Source organism: Notolabrus celidotus, chromosome 21 (assembly GCF_009762535.1).
Source record: "Notolabrus celidotus isolate fNotCel1 chromosome 21, fNotCel1.pri, whole genome shotgun sequence".
Taxonomy (NCBI): Eukaryota; Metazoa; Chordata; class Actinopteri; order Labriformes; family Labridae; genus Notolabrus; species Notolabrus celidotus.
This window is the reverse complement of record NC_048292.1, coordinates 5447715-5470473: the sequence shown is the minus strand read 5'-3', so window position 1 is coordinate 5470473 and position 22759 is coordinate 5447715. Positions and strand designations below refer to the sequence as shown.

The window sequence follows — 22759 nt, the reverse complement described above, 5'->3', positions numbered from 1 at the left end:
TTTCATTGTTACATGCACATCCCTGATCCACACACAGAGAGACTCATTAACTCAGTGAAACCTTGGAGCGTTGTTTTAGACTCATAGTAATAAAGACCTGTTCGTTAATGAGCTCCTGGAGTAGAACTACATAACATGGACTCTGTGTCATATTTCCTGAACATTAAACATACTTATAACTGAATTTCCTCGTTTAATTCAAGGCTAAAAATACATCACCCTCTGATCGCCCTCAGGCTCAGAGGAAATGTGTGAAGTTACTCTCCCTCTCATTCTCTCTGCCCTCGGGTCCCAATTAGGTCGGATTCAAGTTTCTTTATAACCAAACTATGAAGCCCGGAGAGGAGCTGGATGTACAAACACACTGAGGAGGAGGAGGAGGAGGAAGAGGAGGAGGAAGAGGAGGGAGAGGGTTGTTGGATGTTCTTGCTGCAGGTTTGTGTCGACAGTGTTAATGCTTCTGACTCCAAAGATTCATCTGAGGCACAAAATTAGAAATACTCTGAAAACAGCCGCTCAGGAAGACCTCCACTCTCTCTATATTCATGTCCCAAAGAGTTCTGATTCATTCAAAGACCAGCTGTGTTATTTCTATTCACATCTATTGACCTGAGAGACAATGACAGTGCTTAATGAGCGAGGTTGATTCAAACAGCCGTCCGGTCCAAAATATCTCATCATGTGAACTCGGACTGAAAAGACCCGAGGGATCAAGAAGCAACAAAGTCACGGGCCGGTCGATTTGGCAGACGGATGGTTCGGGGTCTCGTTTTCTCGCGTTCAGCCTGTCACATCACATCACGGCGAGCTGAGCCTCAGAGCGCCGTCTTGTTTTTAACTCCAAAATGAGAAACTTTTGCAGGAGTTGTTGGAGGTCATGAGGAGTCGCTGCAGAGCTGAGCTGCACATCAGTTTCTAACAGCAGAGGAGCTGAACCTCGATCCACTCTCAGAAGTCTCTGCAGCATTTTGAGAAGAAACACCCATCTTTCCTCAGACCTGATGAGATATCTGATCATTTCAAACACTGTCAGCGTGACATCTGTGCTGAGACATGTGTTGAATATTTTCCTCTCGTCTCTCTTGGTGTGATCATAAGAGTGGAGTCAATCTTTTTTTAATCTAACATCTGCTAAGAAAGTCAAAATGTGGTTTTCCTTTTTACTCATCAAAATCTGGGCTGAAATCTTTGAAATGTTTCATAATCCTACCACATGTTCTGACACAGTATAGAAGGAGTATGTGGAGGAAGAGGAAGAGGAAGAAGAAGCAGAGCTGCAAGAAGCCGACGAGAGAGTAAAAATGGCGTCATCGTCGTGGATGTTTTCACTTTTTCAGGATAACATGATTTAAACTTATAAATCATGAGCTGTAAGTTTTCAGAGAGGTTGATAAAATACCTCAAGTTCAAACCATAGACTGTATAAAATATGGACGTAGTATCTGTGACGTCACCCATCTGTTCCTGAGAGCTGTTTTGAAGCAAATCGACGGCAGCAGCCATATTGGTAATGCAGAACTCAACTAGGCAGAGTGTGACGTAGTGTGAGTCTCTTAGCCAATGGCTGTGTGTTCCCGACCGGGAGTCACGTCAGTCATGTCCTTATTTGGGCAAAACTCGTAATCTTAATATCTTCTTAACCGTCACGTTAGAAAAAAATTCACCCCCGTACAGTGTGTGCCATTAGAGAGATTAGCTTTGTAGGGCCAAGACGTTTTTTGAACCAGGCTGTAAACATGTTTATTGATGCTGCAAAGATCGTCTTTTTCCCATTCATATCTATGTGGTTTCCGGTGTTTCTGCAGCCAGCCTCAAGCGGATTTTCGATGTATTGCAGTTTATAGCACTTCCGCATTGGCTTCATCATTTGAGACCAGAGTTTGCCGCTTGGTTCAAACACAACAAATCTTTAAAGTCGCATGAACAGCCTCATCAGAACAAAGATGGAATATGAAACAGTAGAAGCTGCAGCTAGCATTAGCCAACCATGTTTTTAAAGTTAAGGAAAAACTCCCAATCTGAAAAAGAAAACTTGTATTTATGTCCACTTTACTGAGTATGGAGTCATATTTTCTGAGATACAGTCCCCTCCAAAAGTATTGGAACAGTGAGGCCAATTCCCTTATTTTTGCTGTAGACTGGAAATGTTTGGGTTTGACACCAAAAGATGAACATGAGACAAGAGATCAACATTTCAGCTTTTATTTCCAGCAAAAATAAGGAAATTGGCCTCACTGTTCCAATACTTTTGGAGGGGACTGTATACACAAAAAGAAACACAACAGTCGTTCTAAATTCTACCAACAAAAGCAAAGATACTGTCAAAGTGCAAAATCCACTCTTCATTCAAACTTAAGCTGTGTACAGTAACGCTAAAGCAGTTTGTCTGAAATGTCCTGTAATCACCAGATAATGAAATACTGACAGGAAGAACAGTGTGTTTTTTTTCATTACAACTTAATCCACACACAAACAACCTTCAAACAGTTTAAATCCTAAAAAGAGCTCGCTAAATGCTGAAAAGATCATGAAATCATTCAAAAGGAGAGTTCTTTTAACAAATGTTGTTGTGCTACATTTCAGAATGAATGCAAACAAATGAGCTAGCATTCCATTATTAATAAATACATGCATCCATTATCCTGTCTTACATCAGCTAACACAGTTATTTAAAATCACTCATTACAATTACACATAACAAACTGGAGAAAAATAACAAATGAAAACAGCTAATGCTGCAAAATGATCATTAAAGAAGATTATCAGTGGATTTTTTTTCCGTCTGTAGTTTAACTAATACAAAAGCATCTCAGAAAAGCAAGATCACATGAGTAGAACACCAATAAAGATCATGTTTAAGAAAAGGAATCACTAACAAAACAGTGAGTGCCGATTTGAAAGCTGCAGAAAGTTTATCAGAGACGACCCAAAGCTAAAGTGTAGCTGACAAAACGGCAAGCTAGCAGGTAGTCCTGACTCACACGTGTCTCCCTGATGTATCTGATGCAATCATCCACTCCAAGGCTGTTGTAGAGTGTTAGAAACAAACATCTTTAAGCCTAAAGCGTTACAAAACCAAATATTTGCAAGATAATTCTGGAAACCAAACTAAAAGACAATTTAGACACGAAAGACAAGGTAAAAAAACACGTGTGACTCCACCATAGACTGTATAAATAATGGACGTAGTCTCTGTGACGTCACCCATCTGTTCCTGAAGCGCTGTTTTGAAGCCAATCTTCGGAGGGTGCCATATTGGAAATGTTGAACTCGAACCTAACTTCTCTCGAGCTAGTGTGAGGTAAAGAGGTGGAGCTTTAACCTTTTCGCTAAAAGCTACAGGGTGCCCACCTGTCAATCGAGTCAGGCATGGCCTTATTTAGGAAAAATCCTTAAGCACTTCCACATTGGCTTCATATTTTAAGACCTGAGGTTGCCGCTTGGATAATCCACATCATGCATCCTCAGTGTCTTAAGGTAAACACTGGATTGATGAGTCTGTGCTGAAGACACACAGAGAGATGTTTCTGTACTAACCACAACAATGCTTCAAACAAACACTGACCCACGTCTCTCATCCTGAAACATATCACTGAATTCATTTGTGACAAAAGCCTTCAAACGGCCTCATAACTCAGCGCCGCACTTCTCCATCTGCATAAACATCTTGTGACACTTTGGCAGCAGACGGAGTGGAGGCTTTCCCGCTCGTGTTCTGCAGACTGGTCTGACTGGAAGAGATTCAGCAATCACTTAACAGAAGGAATCAATCAGAAAGGGTCCGTCTGAGAGTGATCGAGTGGAGTTTGTCCAAAACAGTTCGGATGATTGATCACATGAATATTTAAAAACACAAATTTAAAGTCAGCCTCTCGATCAAAATGACACTTTCAGACGTCTTACAGAAACAGATACCGTGCACTTCTTCTAATTTATGATGATTTAATTCAAGGTTGTGGGTTTTTGATTGAATGTGGATAAATATGAGCCGTTCTAGTCAGTGTGCAGAACAGACTGATCTCCATAACTGTGCAGAAGAAGTTAGTCTGCAGCCGCCGTCAGACTTTAAAGGCAGCCGGGGAAACAGAGGCAGTGTTTTGTCCTCCTCTGGGACCAGCTTATGCTCCTTGAGATTATCACTTTCCCCTGCTGAGGGATTTGTCACTGATCCCTCGTGTAGAAGGGAGCGGGCTATTTAGTGACGCTCCCTCAGGGACACATAATACAAAAGGATAACACAACAGCAGAGTGGAGAACATTTTTCTTTAGCAGGGAGGAAAAAATAACAACATGGACGGCTGATACTCCCACTCAGCCGTTCTCAAACACACTCTGATACATCCTCTTGTCTTTGCTGGAGCTGTCAGCCGCTCCTCTTCCTCATCATGTGCCATTCACAGCTCTCATATCCGTCTGCACCCCCTGCCGTTACCTTCCCGCTGCTCCATAACCAGCACCTGATTAGGAGTGTCATTAAACCATATAACTTCAGCACATCCTCATCCTGCACAGACTCCTGCAGAGACCTCGTTATCTCTCCGTCTCTGTCTGCAGACTGGACACTCTGCCATCGTCTCCTCATCATTAAAGGGCAGCACAGCTCTGGAAAAAAACGCGGCAGACCTTTAAGGCTGCACAGGTTCTTCCCCCGGCATCAACAATATCAAGAAGCAGCAGACAGATTTGAAACCAGGAGGAAGGTCTGGACCGCTCTTAATTGGGTGACACAGGATGGAGCATCGACTAGATGAGACACCCCGTGAAGCATGAGTCTGAACACCATCAGAATAGACATCAGAATAGCACTCGCCACTTCTTCCACATCCACCAATCATATCCAGAGAAGCTCATTTCAGCAAAAGATTGGACTAGCCTCAAGACAAAACTAAAATACTAAATATTTATTATTATGAGATAAAGAGCATCTTATAAAGCTCATAGTGACCCATTACCCCTCTATGCAGGCCTGCTTGTTGTACCTAAAGTCTTTAAAAGTGGTATGGGAGGTCGATCCTTCAGCTATCAGGTGCCTCTTCTTTGGAATCATCTACCAGTCAGCGTCCAGGAGGCAGACACCCTCTCCACTTTCAAGAGTAGGCTTCAAACTTTCCTTTTTGATAAAGCTTATAGTCATTGTGCTGCTATAGGCTTAGACTGCTGGGGGGAACTGACACACTGGGATCCTATCTTGCCCCTAAATCCCATTAAAGTTACTTTCCATAGACCTTTCTGGAGTCCCTGAGCTCCCTTGTCTCGTAGGTTCCTCTTGATCTCTGCCCTAGACGGCCTGCTGCTGTGGACGTGCCAGACTTCATCTACTATCTGTCTCACCACTATCATCTCTCTCTCTCTCTTCATTCCCTCTTTCCAACCCCAACTCTGTCTCAGCAGATGTGTGTCTAACATGAGTCTGGTCCTGCTGGAGGTTTCTGCCTGTTAAAGGAAGTTTGTCCTTGCCGCTGTAACTACTAAAGGCTGCTATAGGCTTTGACTGCCGGGGCAACTGAAACACTGGGATCCTGTCTTTCCCTCTCTCTCCTCTGTCTGCCTGTCACTTACTTTAACTCTTCCTGTTACTAACCATAGATCTTTCTGGAGTCCCTGAGCTCCCTTGTCTCGTAGGTTCCTCTGGATCTCTGCTGCTGTGGACGTGCCAGACTCCAGCTGCTACAACTACTACTATCCTCCTCACCACTATCATCTCTCTCTCTCTCTTCATCTCCCTCTATCCCTCTTTCCAACACGGTCTCAGCAGATGTGTGTCCAACATGAGTCTGATCCTGCTGGAGGTTTCTGCCTGTTAAAGGAAGTTTGTCCTTGCCACTGTAACTTGCTAAATGCTGCAAAGTGCTTTGCTCATGGTGGATTAAGATGAGATCAGACTGAGTCCTGTCTGTAAGATGGGACTGGATCTTATCCTGTCTTGATTTGGGAAAAGTCTTCAGATAACATTTTCTTCCTCTGGTTCTTTGTGGGTGATATTTTGGACCATTACATGTACAGCACAAAACCAGCAAAGAAATACGAGGTACTGCTTTGTCCACAGGGGGCGCCAAAGATACCACAGGACAGGAACTTCCCTCACAAAGTTAAATCCGTCCTCTGAGTCCTTTACGCAGTGAGGTAACATGAGGCCTCAGATGTTTGTCTCCATACAGCAGCTGTCCAGAAGTCTGAATTAAAAAGTGATTTTATGCTTCAACAGGCGTTGAAAACAAACACCAAGCAATCAGAGAGCGCGTATGTTCACAGACGCTTCAGTATTCAGATGGTACACACGAGTCTGAGTGATGGACACAGACGGCCATCATTGTCCGACACGTCTCCAGGGCGATGTACAGGCTCGACGTGACAGCTGTGATATATCTGCTGAAACACCTACTCACATTTACATTTCGCAACATGGCTCGGAGTAAGTGTTCACACATGTTGCTTCAATTTGCATGATTTGTTCAGGAATTAAGTCAAGAAGTCTCCAGGAGTTTGGCAGTGGAGTGTAAGGAAACAGCTGCTGTCAGACAACAAACACACACACAGCTTCTTCCATCATCAAAATATCTCAAGAAACTCAGAGGAAGTTCAGATGAAGTTTTATCATCACAACAAGAGAGTACCAATGACTGTAACACATCACCTTAACACTGAGGTAGCTGACAGGTTAGCAAACTGTTGAATTGTAACACATCCAAAAAACATGCACCAACTTGGCTTCAATTCTCACGGCCGGAGGTTGCCGCTTGAGTTTAATGCTCTTATTACTGTCCTGTCCTGTAAATTAAAATTAAAGTAAGGAATGCACAATGCATACTAAACAATCCAACAAGGACACCCTCCCTATTCTGCACCAGAATTACTAGATTATTAAATTAAGCATCAATATTTGTATTTATGTAAATTCTATTGTAATACTCCTGTACTGCTCTAATGCTCTACTACCTGGATGTAAACAAGCACATGTGACAGATGACTTCTGGTAGCATGGCGTGGTTTGTCAGTATGTTGATCTAGTACAGGGGTTCCCAAAGTGTGGGTCTGGACCATAGACTGTAAAAAATATGGACGTAGTATCCGTGACGTCACCCATCTGTTTCTGAAGAGCTGTTTTGAGACCAATCGGCTGCGGCAGCCATATTGCTTCTGTCGAGCCAGTGTGACGTAAAGAGGCGGGCTTTGAGCCTCCTAGCCAACAGCTGCAGTGTTCCCACAGGCAGCTGTGCCTCTCATTGGAAGACTGGTAATCTCAATATCTTTGAAATTGCCGAATTAGAAAAAAATTCACCCCCCCTCACAGTGAGAGGACGTCGAGAAATTAGCTATTCAGACTACACTCATCTTTTGTACCAGGCTGTAAACATGTTTATTAATGCTGCAAAGATCGTCTTTTCCCCATTCATGTGTATGTGACTTCCGGTACTTCCGGAGCCAGCCTCAAGCGGATCCTCGATGAACTGCAGCTTTTAACACTTCCGCATTGACTCATATTTTTAGACCGGAGGTTGCCGCTTGGTCTGGACCATAGACTGTAAATAAAAATGGACAGCGTTGCTCCGCCTCTTCCCGTTGTACAGTTCTGAAGCCGAAAAATCCCTCTCCTGGGCGCCGCCATTGTGCAGCCAGAGCCTGTGAAGCCACTGTAATAAGCTCCGCCCTACAGCGTGACGTCACAAGACGCTGTGTGTCCTTTGAAGTTTCACTCTACGGCGGCTGTGAATCAAAGGAAACAGGAAGTAAAACCCCGTTTTTTAAACTCTAATAACTAATGAAAATGAAACTTTTCAGGAAAAAGAGGCCTTGAACACAAAACACTCAGATACTAACTACATATCACCACAGCATACGAATGTGAGAAACATTCGTACGACGTGTATTTATTTTTTAAAGTTTGACTGCTCCCCCATTCAAATGAATGGGGGAGACGGATTTTTTGACCTATACTGCAGCCAGCCACCAGGGGGCAGTCACACTGCTGAAAGCCTCACCACCAGCCACTGGAACCTCTCCCTTGGTCTGGACCCCCAGGGGGGTCGTGACATGTCTTCCAGATTTTCTTTTTTTTTTTTTTTAAGTTATCTAAAAATAGTTAATTCTACCCATAATAGTAAAGAATATCAACAACAATAGTAGCTAAACTTGAATAAAACCTTGAAAATATAAAATGTAATGAGTTTTCTGCCTCTCTTTGTTGCCAGATGACTCCTAAGTCTAGGGTTAGTGAACAGTTAATTCTCAAAAGCATCAGTAGCAGCAGGTTAATGTGTTAAATAAAATGAGCTCTGGTTTTCAGATTATTTTATGACTTTTAAAATTACACTTGGTTAAACTAGGAAATGAGTCGCGTCAGAGCAATGAAGCCCCGTAATAATCTTTAAATTAAATGAGGTGAATGAGAGCCATGACCATGAACCAAAACTATGATTCTGTGGTCAGTTAAACCAAAACAATGAGCTAAAGATGCTAAACTGCTCTGTAATGGCAGGGAAAACATAGAGCTGGGTGATAAGATGTTACTATGCGACTTAATTTTAACATTTCACACATTTTTACTTACACAACAGTATTTTTTACAGCAGTTTTCAAATAGACTGAAATATTTTATAACATCATATTCTCTGTGTGTGTAAACGTTACCGTCTCAATGAACACCTGTGTCACTGCAGTTCATTTCTCAGCAGGTTAACCTGATCAGAGACTTTTCATTGAGGATCATTACCTCAGAGCCGTTTGAGGATGATTGAGACTCTTGGTTACATTTTCATCTCCATAGCAGCCCTGACACTCTCCTCTGCTTCTCCTCCGTCTCACATAATCTCCCTCTACCTGCTCCTTCCACGTCCTAACTGCTCTGCAATCAAAACTGTCAGTCACACTTTAGACTCTAAACACCTCCAGACCCCTGGATCAGACACACCAGCCGCGCTTTACCTCCACGCTCCTGCAACCCTGTCAGTGCATCACACCTCAGACAAACACATCAACCATGTGTTAATCAGAGGTTAAGAGTTCATCCACAATATGTTTGTCTCAGGGTGGAGGTGGAATCAGAGGGATGATTATTTTAGCTGTGAAAATAGCCTGGTATTATTAATGTATAGTGAGCAGGTGGTTATGCAAACTGCAAACAGGATGAAAAGAACCCTGATGCCTTGCTCACCCTGTCAGGATTCAAGTTTGCATAACTACCACTTCACTATATTCTATTCTTTTGCATATTTCATCTACAAAGCTTAAAAGCTTCTTTCTGAAACACCCGAAGAAGATATCATTTTGAGAACATTTAAATTTCCTCGACTGATTTCTGTCCTCCATGTTTCTTTAAAGTCCCTCTCTGGTCTAAGAGGCCTCGTATAGCTCCCTTTAAAATCCTGGTCAGCTATAGGAGGTGATCCCCTTTCCTAATCCTTGGCCTTAGATTGAATCTGTAGTTGAGACCTGTAAGCTTCAGCTGACTTGGCCTGCTTTTAATTTGGCTGATTCACTCTGCTGAGGTCACTTCTTTATTTCTGTCTATGCTCCTTGTTGTGTTGCTTTTTTGACTCCATCCACCATCCACAATCCACAATCCATCCACAGAGACCTCCTGCAGCTGAAAAGAGACATATTGTCTTTTTAATGCAGAGCCTGGAAGGCAGGCTGCCGGAGGAGAGGCAGCGGAGCACTTCACTGAGTGAAGGAAAGAGGAGGAGGGTTTCATTTAAAAACACCTTCAGGTGAGTCTCTCTGTGCTGATAAAAGCTTCTTCTTCTCTCTCTCTTTCTCTCTGTGTGTTTATGTCTGCTTCTCAGGCTCATGTGTGGTCATGTTACATCACTGTAAAGCCTCCCACACTCCTCCTGTCCTCCATTATATGTGTGAGAGGATAATGACCGGGCTGATGTCATTAGCTGCTCTGCTTTAAATCCACAACGCTGCAACTGGAAAGGTTCAATTTTAGAGATGACCGGCGGCCAATTACTGTCAGCAGATCCCCCTTACTTTTTATCTGATGCCTATTTTTTATGAGGACAGAGACAGACTTTATTGAATCTCAGTTTAAGGCTGAAATCTGTGACTTAAGATTCACCTTTTGCGTCCGATGGGTCAAATTTCACACGTGAAAAGATAGAAGAGCTGAATCTAGGAGCACTGGTGTGGCCTAGTGGTTAAATTACGACTCATGCACAGAGGCTGTAGTTCTTATGTTTGATTCCAACCTGCAGCCTTTACCACATGTCTGTCTCTCTCTCTCTCTCTCTCTCTCTCTCTCTCTCCTAGTGTCCTCCTCCATCCTCTCTCCTCTCTGAATAAAGGCATTAAGACCAGACACAAAGAGGTGCTGCATTCAACTGATGTCAGCACACGTGGCCATCAGATATTCTGGGGATCAGTTTAAAGAAACATACCAACAGAATAACATCGACTTATGATATGGAATATGTCAACTGAGGTTTGAATTATATTCTGAACTTCTGAAATAATCCCCTGCAGCTCCATTTAACTTGTGTTCTGGGATTAGCATGAACTTTCTTAAGTTAGTGCTTAAAGGTGTCTGTCTCAAGCTGACAGATGTTTTGCAACTATAAAAGCATCAACAAAAGCTATTTTAAAGTAATATTTTACTTTGCTACAACATTAATTTACGTTAAGTTTAATTTTAAAGCGATTTATTTTTTTATTTCAAGTCAAGTCAATAAGTATTAATATAGCACATCTAAACAACCACAGTTGGCCAAAGTGCTGTACAAGCTTAAAAACACAATCAATAAAAAAACAAGTAGTAGTTTAAAAAAAAAGAATAGATATTAAAAACATAACAGATAACACAAGAAAAAGCCACAATAAATACAAGCAAAATAAAATGTTGGATGTCTCGCTCAACAGGTATTAAAAGCCAATACAAAGAGGTGCGTTTAAAGTAAATATTTAAAACTTAAAACTCTTTATTTTATTTTATTTTATTTATTTATTTTTGTTGTTATTACTGTTTGTTTGGTATTGCTGTGTCTTTCTTTTGTCATTGGCCTTATTACTGCTTTTTATGTGAAATGTATTTGTTTTCTGTATTGTTTTATTTCTTCCTGAATTTTGCACTTTCTTGAAAACAATAAAAAAAAGGTGGATTAAAAAAAAAAACAGGGCAGAGTGCAGGAGGTAAACCAATGTTTGAGAGAAAAGCAAGAACATCAAAAAGTCAACATAACTCTATATAAAACACAAGCTTTATAAGGTATAAAGTAAATAATAAAAACTCTCAATGGTCTGAGCATAATCGTATTTTAGGAGGCAGACTGTTCCACAGTGTTGGAGCGGTCACTGCGAGAGCTCTGTCACCTCCTGTTTTGAGCCTGGGTCTTGGCACATCTAAAAATGTCTGGTGAGTTGACCTGAGTGCTCTGGCTGGAGCACACAGGTATGATGTAAACTTTTAAAAATCAACATCAATATTGAAGTGGATCCTGAAACTGACAGGAAGCCAGTGTGATGTGATCTTGTCGTCTCTTCCCAGTTAGCAGGCGTGCAGCTGCATCTTGAACCTGCTGCAGGCGACGAAGAGGCGACTGATCAACACCAACATACAAAGAGTTACAATCATCCAGCCAAGAAATGTTAAACATGATTATCACCTTCACAAACTCATGAGGAGGGAGATAGACCTTTACTTTGCCCAGAGGTGTCAACTGGAAGAAGCTCGTCTTCACAACAGAGCTAATCTGTTTATCAACTCTAAAAGTTCTCAATCAATCAATCTTTATTTGTATAGCGGCCAAATCACAACAAACGTTATCTCAAGACGCTTTTACAAACATAGGAGGTCTAGACCACTCTATGTCAAATTATGAACAGAGACCCAACTTCAAGACAGGGTAAGACTCAGTCTGACCCCACCTTAATCCATCATGAGCATTGCACATCGCAGTATTTAGCTAGTTACAGCGGAGAGGGACAAACTTCCTTTAACAGGCAGAAACCTCAGGCAGAACCAGACTCATGCTAGACAGCCATCATGCCTCGACTGAGTTGGGTCTGGAAAAACAGATAGAGGGGAGTAAGAGAGAGAAGTGATAGTGATGAGACGAGTAGTAGAAGCTGTTGCTGCTGGAGTCCAGCACGTCCACAGCAGGAGGACGTCTACGGCAGCTCAGAGGAATCTACGAGACAAGGGAGCTCAGGGACTCCAGAAAGGTCTATGGTTAGGAACTTTAATGGGACAGGAAGAGTTAAAGTAAGTGATGAAGGGGTTTGGGGGAAGGGGGTGAGCTAGGATCCCAGTGTGTTAGTGTGCCAGTTCCCCCGGTATTCTAAGCCTATAGCAGCATAGCAAAAGCTGGTCCAAGCCTGATCCAGCTCTAACTATAAGCTTTATCAAAAAGGAAAGTTTTAAGCCTACTCTTACAAGTAGAGAGGGTGTCTGCCTCCGGACCCTGACTGGTAGATGATTCCAAAGGAGAGGGACCTGATTACTGAAGGTTCTACCTCCCATACTACTGCAAGCCTGCATGTTGGGAGCGTAGTATTCTAGAGGGGTAATAAGGCACTATGAGCTCTTTAAGAAAAGAGGGTGCCTGATGAAGTTCTGTCAAAGATGACAACAATGTTCCTGACAGAAGGGCGACAGTGAGACAGTAAAGTACCAAAGACACTGTCAGGTATTTCAGACTTTTAGGAAAATAACCTAATAAAATCTTGACACTTCCTTTACAAAAAGGACGATTTTAAGAGATAACAACAACTGCAGATTTCTTCAGATGAATCAAATAAAAAGTTAGAGCTCTCATTTTGATTATCTCTCAATGAATGCACTGGATTTTGTTTGTTTGAATGGTTTAAACTTGAATTTAAGTTTTACTTTCCATGCTTTTATTTTGAAAGGTCAGTAGGACACTTGTGAATACACCCATTTCTAAGTGTTGACCCTCAGTACTTGTGCATGCATATAAAGAGGTGAAGGAAGATAAGATGGCACATCATGTTTAATGTTTTAGACATTCTGACTCCTCACATGATTTTAATAGAGACAGAAACATAACACACATCATGTCACTATAAAGACTTCAGCTTTCAAACACTCCCTGTGTCAGCTCTCTTTATCTCATCCCTCTCTCCTCTGCGTGATATCATTTCTCCATATCTCTCTCCTCTCCCCTCACACAATGTGACGCTGATAAGCAGCACACACGGCTTACACCTGACATCTTCCTGAAGAGGCGTGAAATTGAATACGAAGACGAGACACGGAGCCGGCGTACAATAATCACATCAGACAGTCACACAGGCTTTTTATCAAAGTGTGTTTACGTGCAGCAAACGTGATGAAACCTCAGCTTTGTGTTCACTAACACACACCAGGAAACATGCAGCCACGGATCAATTAACCTCCAGGAACCAAATGGAGTTTTTATTTTTGGTAGCAGACCACTTAGTGGGCCGAGGAAACCACTTAGAGCAGGTCAGACTGCAGGGCCTCAAAACGATGCTGATTCTATGGATTTACAGCTGCAGGAGAGGGGCAGCTGTTTGCACAATTTCAATCATCATGTGTCCCTGTTTGTGTGTGTGAGTGAGTGAGTGTGTGTGTGTGTGTGATCCAGATGGCCATCAGAGCTCTGGAGGCCACCCAGGTTATTGAGCAGCGACATGCAGCTTCACGTCAGCGCGGTCCGTGTGCTGCTCTGCACTGAGCACGCTCACCTCATCCCATTTCCATTATGGGTCACGCCTTTCAGCGAGGCAAGCTTTTAAAGGTTTATTAGTTGTGACTAATGGATTCTGTAATGGCAAATAAAGCACTCTTTATAGCTTTATATATAAATGATTAGTCATTAATAACCTTTCAGGTCATTAAGCTGTGAATATCAGAAAAGTCTGTCAGCAAATCCAAAGAGAAACTGACATGAGGAATCACTTCAGTGCTCCTTAAGATTCCAGAAGTCTCTGTGGTCACATTTTGAGAAGACGTTTTATGTTTGACGATAAAATTTCTAATAAAAGGTGCAACTAATGTGAGATTTAGAGAATGCATAAGGCCAAAACATGACTCAAGTTGATGCTGTCTCACTTTTTGGGGCTTTTCTTCTTTTGTTCATGTGACAGGAGAATGGATGGAGTCACAAACTGGAAGGAGCTTGCAGGGCTCACCTCCATACATTCAACCACTGAGCTGAAACAGCATCCCATTTTCCTCCGTTTATATCTGGACAAATGTCCAATAAGTTTCTATCTTTCACTTATTTAGATGAAACTATGATCAAGCCTACAGACTCATGGTGAAACTTGTGACATTTGCAGTATTATGAACATTGTTTTTGTCGAGAAAAATAAAAAGAAACTAAGAAATTAGTAATTCTTTAAAAAACAAATAACTTTTAAATATGAATTCAAGTAAAATTAAGAAAATATCAAAGATTGAGTCATAAGCAAACACCTAAAAATTCAAATCATCCACCAGCAGGGAAATTACAGTATAATTGTAGTTCCCTGCGTTTACAGCATGTGGCCACAGGGGCCGCCAAATACACTAAACAAAGACCTCTGAGATTCTTACTTAAAGACACAGTAAGGAGTTTTTAACTGATGTGGAAAAAGTTGCACTCTCATCCTGATGCCTCTTCATGACCTACAGAGTGAAGTAAGATTATCAGAGATTAGATTTGTAATTTCTTTAGTTCTTTAATTTCTGAATGTTTGTGTTTGAGACTTGAATAAAGCCGAGTCGATGTCCGTCCCTCCCCCTGAAGTGTCTCTGTTCAGAGCTCTGCTGGTAAAGTTCATCAGTGAGAAGTAAGTTAGCAAGCAGGAGGAGTTTTTCTTCTTTAGATAATTTTCTTCAGACAATCTTTTGTCCTCATGGCTAATACCGGAGCAGGATTATCAAAAAGACGTACATTTTCTGTTGAAGTTTTGTTTCAGACGGATAAACACTACAACCAGGGCTTTGCTAGCTAAAAGAGCTAAATGTCTATGAACAGGATTTAATGTTTAGGCCTGCATGTGAACACTTCACTGCTCTTTGAGGACTAAAGAGTTAAACTGTGTGCATATTTACATTACTCAGACATTTATTTGGACACCAGAGCTCACATCATGACACCAGGGCTGTGATGGGTAACGTTAAACCGGTATGTTTGCTCATCTTTCTTAAGCTAACTAACAGTAATAAATCAGAGTTCACAAAGTTTAGTTGTTGTTATGTTATAGTTAATAATTTGAAGTAGTTACAAATCAACACATGATGCCATCATTCTGCATCCTGATAAAAGTTGTGGGCTATAAAACATGACTGATTTCATCCACAGGGGGCACCAGAGTGAACACAGCATGAAAGTTCCTTACTGCGCCTTTAAAGCATCACATCACAGCCTGGGTCTGGTTTTAAATCATAATGACAAACATGAAGTTTCATCTCTGGTGGACTGGAGTGACACCAACAGTTTGGATCTGAATGTTTTAAAAGCAAAGTACGGGACGTTAATCTTTCAAATGGAAAAAGGAGCGAGAGGAGTCCGTCGGCTCGGTCCTCAGAAGATTTGAAGTTAAAGTAAAAGTCTGGTGTTTTGTATTCAGCCTCCAGGCCAAATATGATGATCCAATAAATTACCTTAGTGCATATTTTGAGCTATGTTAAATGTTAATGATCTCATCACTGTATGAAGCGTTCAGGGAAGAACTGATCAGCATACATTAATCAGCTGATTGGAAAATATTGATGGCAGAAAAGTTAACAGAGAAGCCGTGGATCATAAAAGGTCAAAGATATTAATTAAAAACAGAAGTGATGATAATTTTAATGAACTTCATCGAAGTTTAAGAGACTTTGGTTTGATTAAAGAAAGAGGAGAGACACAACAGGAGGAGATTCTTCAGAGGGAAGGGGATTTTATAAAACACTAGGATACTTGATGTTCTGCTCCAGATCTTCAAAAAAGGATTTCTGATTTGTTTGTGTGTTTTAGGAGGTGACATATAATCTGATGTAGACTTTTTAACCATTTAATCACACTGAAATCTAAAGCTTTTATGAGGGAAACTAGATACCTAAGCTTTACAGATGAAACACCCTTTATACGTTACTCTGTTTAAACCTGAGAGAGTGATCCCTCAGAGTCTACAGGTGTTACACTCTGTTAAAGTGTCCGGGGTGATTGTGTGAGCAGTTCAGAGGACGGTCTCAGTGAGGGAATACTTTAAGGATGAAAATTTAAATGAGAATATAGAAAACATCTCTCAGTGATGGCCGGACTCCAGCTCCGGTATGAGTTTTCACAGAAGTTGGCAGACGTCCATCAGGACAAAGACCTGCGCGGGCTCTAAAAACAGACTATCAAACCTGACTGTGTTGTTAATACAAAGGAACATCATTACAGCTATCATCATAATACCTCTGACTTTTTATTCTACTCCTCTAAAAATTCTTCATCCTCTAGAGGCAGAGCTCATCAAACATTCAGGACGAGGTCTGAGAGGAGGACGGCCTCAGAGCCGCACATCACAGCAAGAGACACGGAGCACCTGAGGTGACTTCAGAAATCGTAAGGGCGGATTTCACAGAAGCCTCGACGGGACTTTTACGATTCGATGGAGACAATGAAGCAGATACTGAGTGAGGCTGTCGGAGCTGTATGCTGCTAAATGAACCAGGAGTTGAGAAATGAATAGCACTTATCTCCACTGAACATCTCCAGAAAAACTACAAAAGTTTACACATTTTTCTACAACTGAATGAAGCAACACAACAGAGCAGCATGTAAGCATTTAAATATTTCCGGCTGCAATCTTCAAGGAGTTAAAATGATGTTTGTCCAAAGTCAGAAATCTAAAATCCTCCCTAAAGGAAGTGTGCACAGAAACACAAACAAAGCTGTGAGCAGCCTGATGCAACACAGACACAATACTTGATTATTACACAAGCCCCGCCTCTTACAACAAAGAAACCAATCACAGCTGAGAATCATGGGGTGGCCAATCAGATTCCAAGGGAGGCCAGGCCAGCCCCTGGATACACCCCTGGTTGTTATATGGTGCCAACAGAGGCTTAGGCTCTTTCCGAAATCGCCTACTATACTAGCAGTACGTACTGATATGTCCAAAATTCAGTATGTAGTAAGTAGTATGTGAACAAGAGCAAAATCTGCAGTATGCCAAAACTCCCCAGATGTCTACTGATTCGGGAAAATATCTCAGTATGCATCGGACCAGTCTGCCTCGCGTACTGTTTCCCATAATGCACAGCGCTCGTTCTGCTTTTCCTTTTTCCTCATTTTTTGACGGGAGGAAATCCGTTTTTGGGTGCTGTGAAAGTTATCAAATTACATATAAACCACTTCCTAACTTTTTAAATCATAAATGGATGCTAAATAAGCATTTTATTTATCGGCTTCGCCGTTGTTTACTTCCGCTTTCCGAAACCGTAAAATCCAGCGAAGTCTGGCTCAGCATGCTGCATGACAGATCGAACAGAACAGTCATACTACATACTAAATTCAAACGCAGTATGTAGTAGGCAATACCTACTGCCTACTACATTAGTAAGTAGTATGTAGCAGGCCGTTTCGGAAACAGCCATACTCAGGATTTTTGTGGCTAAAGAAAGGCCCCCTCTAAGTGAACACAGGAAGTAGTGAAGAATGAAGATCTGCTTCTGGCTGCTTTTGAAGATCGTGTAAGAAAAGTGCAACATGTGGAGAAAAGAGAAGTGGAAGTAAAGGATTATTCTTTTGTTTGTTTGTTTCTGTCTGTGTTGATTAAAGTTTACAGACGGGCTGATGTTCCCACTTCACTCTCTGCCAACAAATGTCTTCCTGTCGTATACGGTGACCTATTTTTGGAACTGGACGTTCAGATTTTTCATTATTCTTTCGGTCTCAGTAGAAAATCTTGAGTCCTAAACCCTGCTGGAGTGCATCCCCTGCCAAATTAAACTCTGTACTCTATGTACTCTCACTCTGTACTCTCTGTCTCTCCTCAACATCCTGTAATCATGAGGTGTTTTCACAGGACTGTTTCCAAAAAAAGGTGAGCTGTGAAGTTTCAGGTAGACAATCTGGAGGTGACAGATCAGGTGGAGTTTTTAAAACCCCTGACACCAACAGCATTCATTAAAACCTACTGAGGCACAAGTTTATGCTGTTTCTACCTATGTTGTAGTCTGTGCACATTTCTTACTTGTATCATTGGTTCTGTAAATATACTATACATTTACTTTTAAGTTCCGTACATAAAGTAGGGCTGGGCAATAATTCGATAACGATAATTATTGTTATAAGTGGGTAAAGGAAGAGCAAGTAAACAACTTCCTGCTGTGCATTTCTAACATGTTAAATGTCCACTGGGACAGTAGGACCACTGAACACAGAATAACCGTGATGCATTCACTGCACTGTTGGAAACAATATCACTCCACCCATAACTCTTGGTAAACTTAAAAGGAAGTGCACAACTCAAACAATACTCCACTAAATTGATGCACAGAATACAATGTAATATTTCTTTGTTGTACATTTTAATCAAATTATGCAAATTACACCAAACTGAGAAAAATAAGAATCTACAAACTAGAACTTCACAGAAATCTTGTTTAAACCAAAAGACCTGCTTCCTGTTAGCACCATCAGAAATTAGGGATTTAAGAAGCTTATCAGGGAACTAAATCTAGATAGAAGCTAACAAACTGTCTTCAACTTCCACTCAGGAGCAAAAATCTGCCTTAACATTTAAATGAAATAATGATTTTATATTTATCGTGATAATTATTGATAGACTGATACGAAATTTTTTATCATGATAACATCTTTTATCAATATCGCCCAGCTCTAAAATATAGATAAACTTGTTTACTTTTTATATGATCTTTTTGATTTCTTTGTAATGTTTTCACGATCCACTTCTAAGACTAAATTTCCCCGTTGTGGCAAGAATAAAAGATTATCTTATTTTATTATCTTATCAACAAGAGGGGGGACGATGTTGAGCATCAAGCTCTTAATTCTCTGTGATCTGGTGAATATTTATGAAGCAGTTTGAGGTGAAATTAAATATGTAAAAAGAAAAAAATTCAATACATAATTGAAAAAAAGCTATTCCCGCATGAAGCTCATGTTCTGCTGATCTGAGTTTTACATAGTCCTTTTTAAAATGGAGTCATTTAATACGGCTCAACAAATGATAGAATAAACTGATTTAACACTTAAATATACATTTTTAAAAATTACTAAAATTAAACAATTACAAAGCTTGTGTGATAAACAAATCTGTAATGGTTAAGCCATGAAGGTTAGGTTGCCAACAGGGACATTAATCACTACATCTGAAAGAGCATTTTATTCCATTTAATCCACAAAGAGCACCTCAGAGGGTTTTTAAAAACATTGTACTGACTGGAAGGTCATCCAGAGAGTTTTATAATGTTTTATCTACTACAGCAGCGTCCAAGAGGGCGCGTCAATGGTGTTATTAAGGCACAAGGGCATGAGGGTGCACCACTGGATGTTCAGTATGCTGTGTGTGTCTGAGGTCTGTGTGTATGACTATAAAGTGAGTTTGTACCCGTCTGTTCATGTCTGCCATGTAGACTATACAGAGTTGAGACTTCTGAATCTGCCGGATGAGTTTGGGACGACTTCAGCCCCACGTCTGTTGCCCTAAATCTTATCTACCCAAACTTTAAAAAAGCAGGGAAAAGAAAGTTATTAAGTCTGACATTTTTTAGTCCTCCCCCCTCGTGTGCTGAAATAGTTGGCTGAGATATAAAGCTGAGCCGCTCCAGTTATTTGGTTGGAGGAGAATCAAGATCTGTAAACATGCTCGCTGATAATGTAGCTGTGTGCTTCGGAGAGAGGAGGCTGCAACTTTGGCAAGAAATAACTCAAAGGTAGAGGAGTTCAGTCAGTCACATGTTCTCTACATGATTCTGCTTCTTTGATTCTGTTCACGTGGTTTGGTTTAAAGTGAGGAGAAACATTTGCATAATTCCAATTTAGTACGCCTTGAGCTTAAAGGCAGGTACAATGTAAACCAAGGAGAACAGTGATTACTTACCTGCTTCTATTTTAATGATGCTGACAGTGTTGCATGAATACATGAATAAAAAGAGTGTAAGGAGGAAATATATACATTTAACAAAGCATGCTAAACACCTTTGTTCATATGCATCATGATCCTCAAGTGGAAGAAACACACGCATGCACATGATTTCTTATGGTTAAACCTATAAGCCCACTTCAGACCTGCAGAAATAAAACACACCAGTTAAAATATGCTTTTTTTAAACTCTTCAACCGTGTATTTTTTTTCTCATTGTTTCAATATTAAGCCGAAATCTCCTCTCAGGCTTTAGTCACTACACCTACACTTCAGACAGTTACATAATGTTTCACCAGGCTGGAAGAAAAGAATTGTAGTAAGAGTGCAGATTACTCATTTGACTTCAGGGCAATCTCAGCGGAGCTCAAACAAAGACCCACTGAAGTCTATGATCCAGAAAAAGAGAGAGGGGAACATCTGGATTATCAAAGCTATCTACATCTAACTCTGACCTGCATTTATAATCTGAAAATAAGCATCAATAAGAATGAAACTTGTGTCCGGGTGTCATCATAATATGTGATGGAATGACTCACATGAGCTGTAAGTACTCTCATCAGAGCTCTGAGAGTCTGTGGCCCAAAGAAGCAGCAGAACATCTGGACTCTTAAGGTGCATTTCGACAGGATCTATTAGCCCCCAGAACTACTTAACCCTGAACTAAAAGGTTCCTCTGCCCACATTGTTGTCTGCGTTTCGACCGCGGGCTGAAGTCCCTGGTAGATTGTGCAAATCAGGCCAGTGACATATGGAGGAAAAAAATGATATTAAATAATATTTTGAAATCTTAATAAATAACTAAACTAGTATGCATTGGGCGGCAGTAGCCCATAAGGACTCGGCTTGGGAACCGAAGGGTCGCCGGTTTGAGTCCCAGTGTGGATGAAGTTTGGCAAGTGGACTGGTGGCTGGAGAGGTGCTGGTTCACTTGCCTGGGCACTGCCGAGGTGCCCTTGAGCAAGGCACCGAACCCCCAACTGCTCGGAGTGCACTGGTTGATGGCAGCATCCTCACTCTGACACCTCTCCTAAGCATGTTCACTGCATGTGTGTGCATGATTGTATGTATATACTGTGTGTAGCATCCAAAAAGCATCCAAAAAAATAAGGATTAATAAAGTACCTTTCTTCTTCTTAGAACTCCCTCTGTGTTTCAACAACTGTGTAAACTCCACAAACACCTTTATGTTCAGGTGAAAGCCCCAGGACCTTTGAAAAGTACTACCCCCAAAGCAGGGGCTTTTCAGGAGGAGATTAACTACCCCTGAATGAAATTTAGACCCTAGTTCCCCCTGTCAAAACGCATGTAGTTCAGGGGTAAAGTCTCTAGTTCCAGGGTTAAGTTCCTGCAGTCAAAAACCGCCTTTAAGTGCAAACTGTGCATTTTGAGCTCTTCTTTAACCTGCTCTTTAAATATAAAGGTGTGATTCCCCCCCTGAGCCCACTCTAAGAGCTCCCACCTGTAGTTAGAGGGTCCTACCTGCTGCCAGCTGCATCCAGCCGCAGATCTTGTACACGGTCCCGGTGCTGCAGAAGAAGAACAGCGCGAAGCAGCCGATGCAGGTGAGCACCAGCACCGTGGACATGCCGATGAAGAAGGAGGCGGCCTTGAACGCACCGGAGGGGATGGCGCTGAACTCGATGAAGCTCCCCTGGCAGGTCAAGTCCCGGGACAGCCCGTTCCCGATGCAGTACTGGAACAGACCGAAGTAGCCCGCCTGTGGGGTGTCCACGCCGTCCCCGATCCAGTACGGCTGGATGAAGCACACCACGTTGACGATGGCAAAGAGGATGGTGAAGATGGCCCACAGGACACCGATGGCGCGCGAGTTGCGCACGTAGTTGGTCTGGTAGATCTTGGCAGCCTCGGAGGCGGGGAGCATGGTGGTGGTGGTGATGGGGGCCCCGGGGACCATCCTCCGGTCTGTGTGTGTGAGGTGGGTTATCTCAGTCCTCTGGTTCACTGGACGTGGACTCGGAACATCTGCAGCACAGAGAAAGGCGCACTCACAGTCTGGTGTGGAACTTGTTCTTGCAGCTGATTGAAGTCGGGTCTTATAGTAAGGGTGTATTTATGTTTCTGATGGCAGACTTTACTCAGTCCTCAGTCACAGCTGGACCTGCAGCATCACTGCACGCTCGCATCCACAGCAAGGTCGGATTTTACGATTTCCTCCTGGTGATCATTCATCACTCTGCAAAACATAAAAAGGTGCGCTCCGGAAAAACAAGCTTCAGACATCCATCCTCTTCAAATCCCCGATTTATTCTGTGCTTTAAATATGTCCCTAACCGACTGCTGTCCACAGGCGGAGAGTGTGATCCCTTAAAACAGCCTCTTCTGTCTGTCTCCTCGTTTGTCTCTTGATTCTCTGGGCTGATCTCGCTGAAATGGTCCGTCTGTGCTCGACGCCAGCAGACCCACAACCGCAGCTGAGATCCTTCTGAATCAGAGTCGGAGGAAAGCCTTAGATATCACAGGGCCAGCCCACATCCCTTAATCCTAGGCTGACGTATTGCATTGGTTACAGGCGCGAAATCTTAAACAGCCACTGTACGAAACGACACTAAACAGGGACAACTAAGAGAAAACATAAATCTAATACATGCCAGGAGTTCTGCTTTACTATATGACTCTTTCTTCAAATTACATCACCAGAAAACTATCATTATTATCCTAAATTATTCTAACTGTTGCCATTTTAAGC

The 22759-nt window shown here is 41.8% G+C and overlaps 1 protein-coding gene across 2 annotated transcripts in view; it reads right to left on the bottom strand.

Moving 5' to 3' along the window:
* Positions 1–22530, bottom strand: part of lhfpl3 (LHFPL tetraspan subfamily member 3) — a 55130-nt gene extending 32600 nt beyond the window's left edge. Inside the window, exons 1-2 of one of the 2 annotated variants that reach the window (XM_034672973.1) lie at positions 22345–22529; positions 21532–22246 (exon numbers count right to left, since the gene is read on the bottom strand). In XM_034672973.1, coding sequence (XP_034528864.1) covers positions 21532–21967 — 436 coding nt within the window. In that variant the 5' untranslated portion in view covers positions 21968–22246; positions 22345–22529. Of the gene's footprint in view, positions 1–21531 lie in introns of both variants that reach the window. The other variant, XM_034672974.1, reaches the window with a different exon arrangement.
* Between the last annotated feature and the right edge of the window lie 229 nt (positions 22531–22759).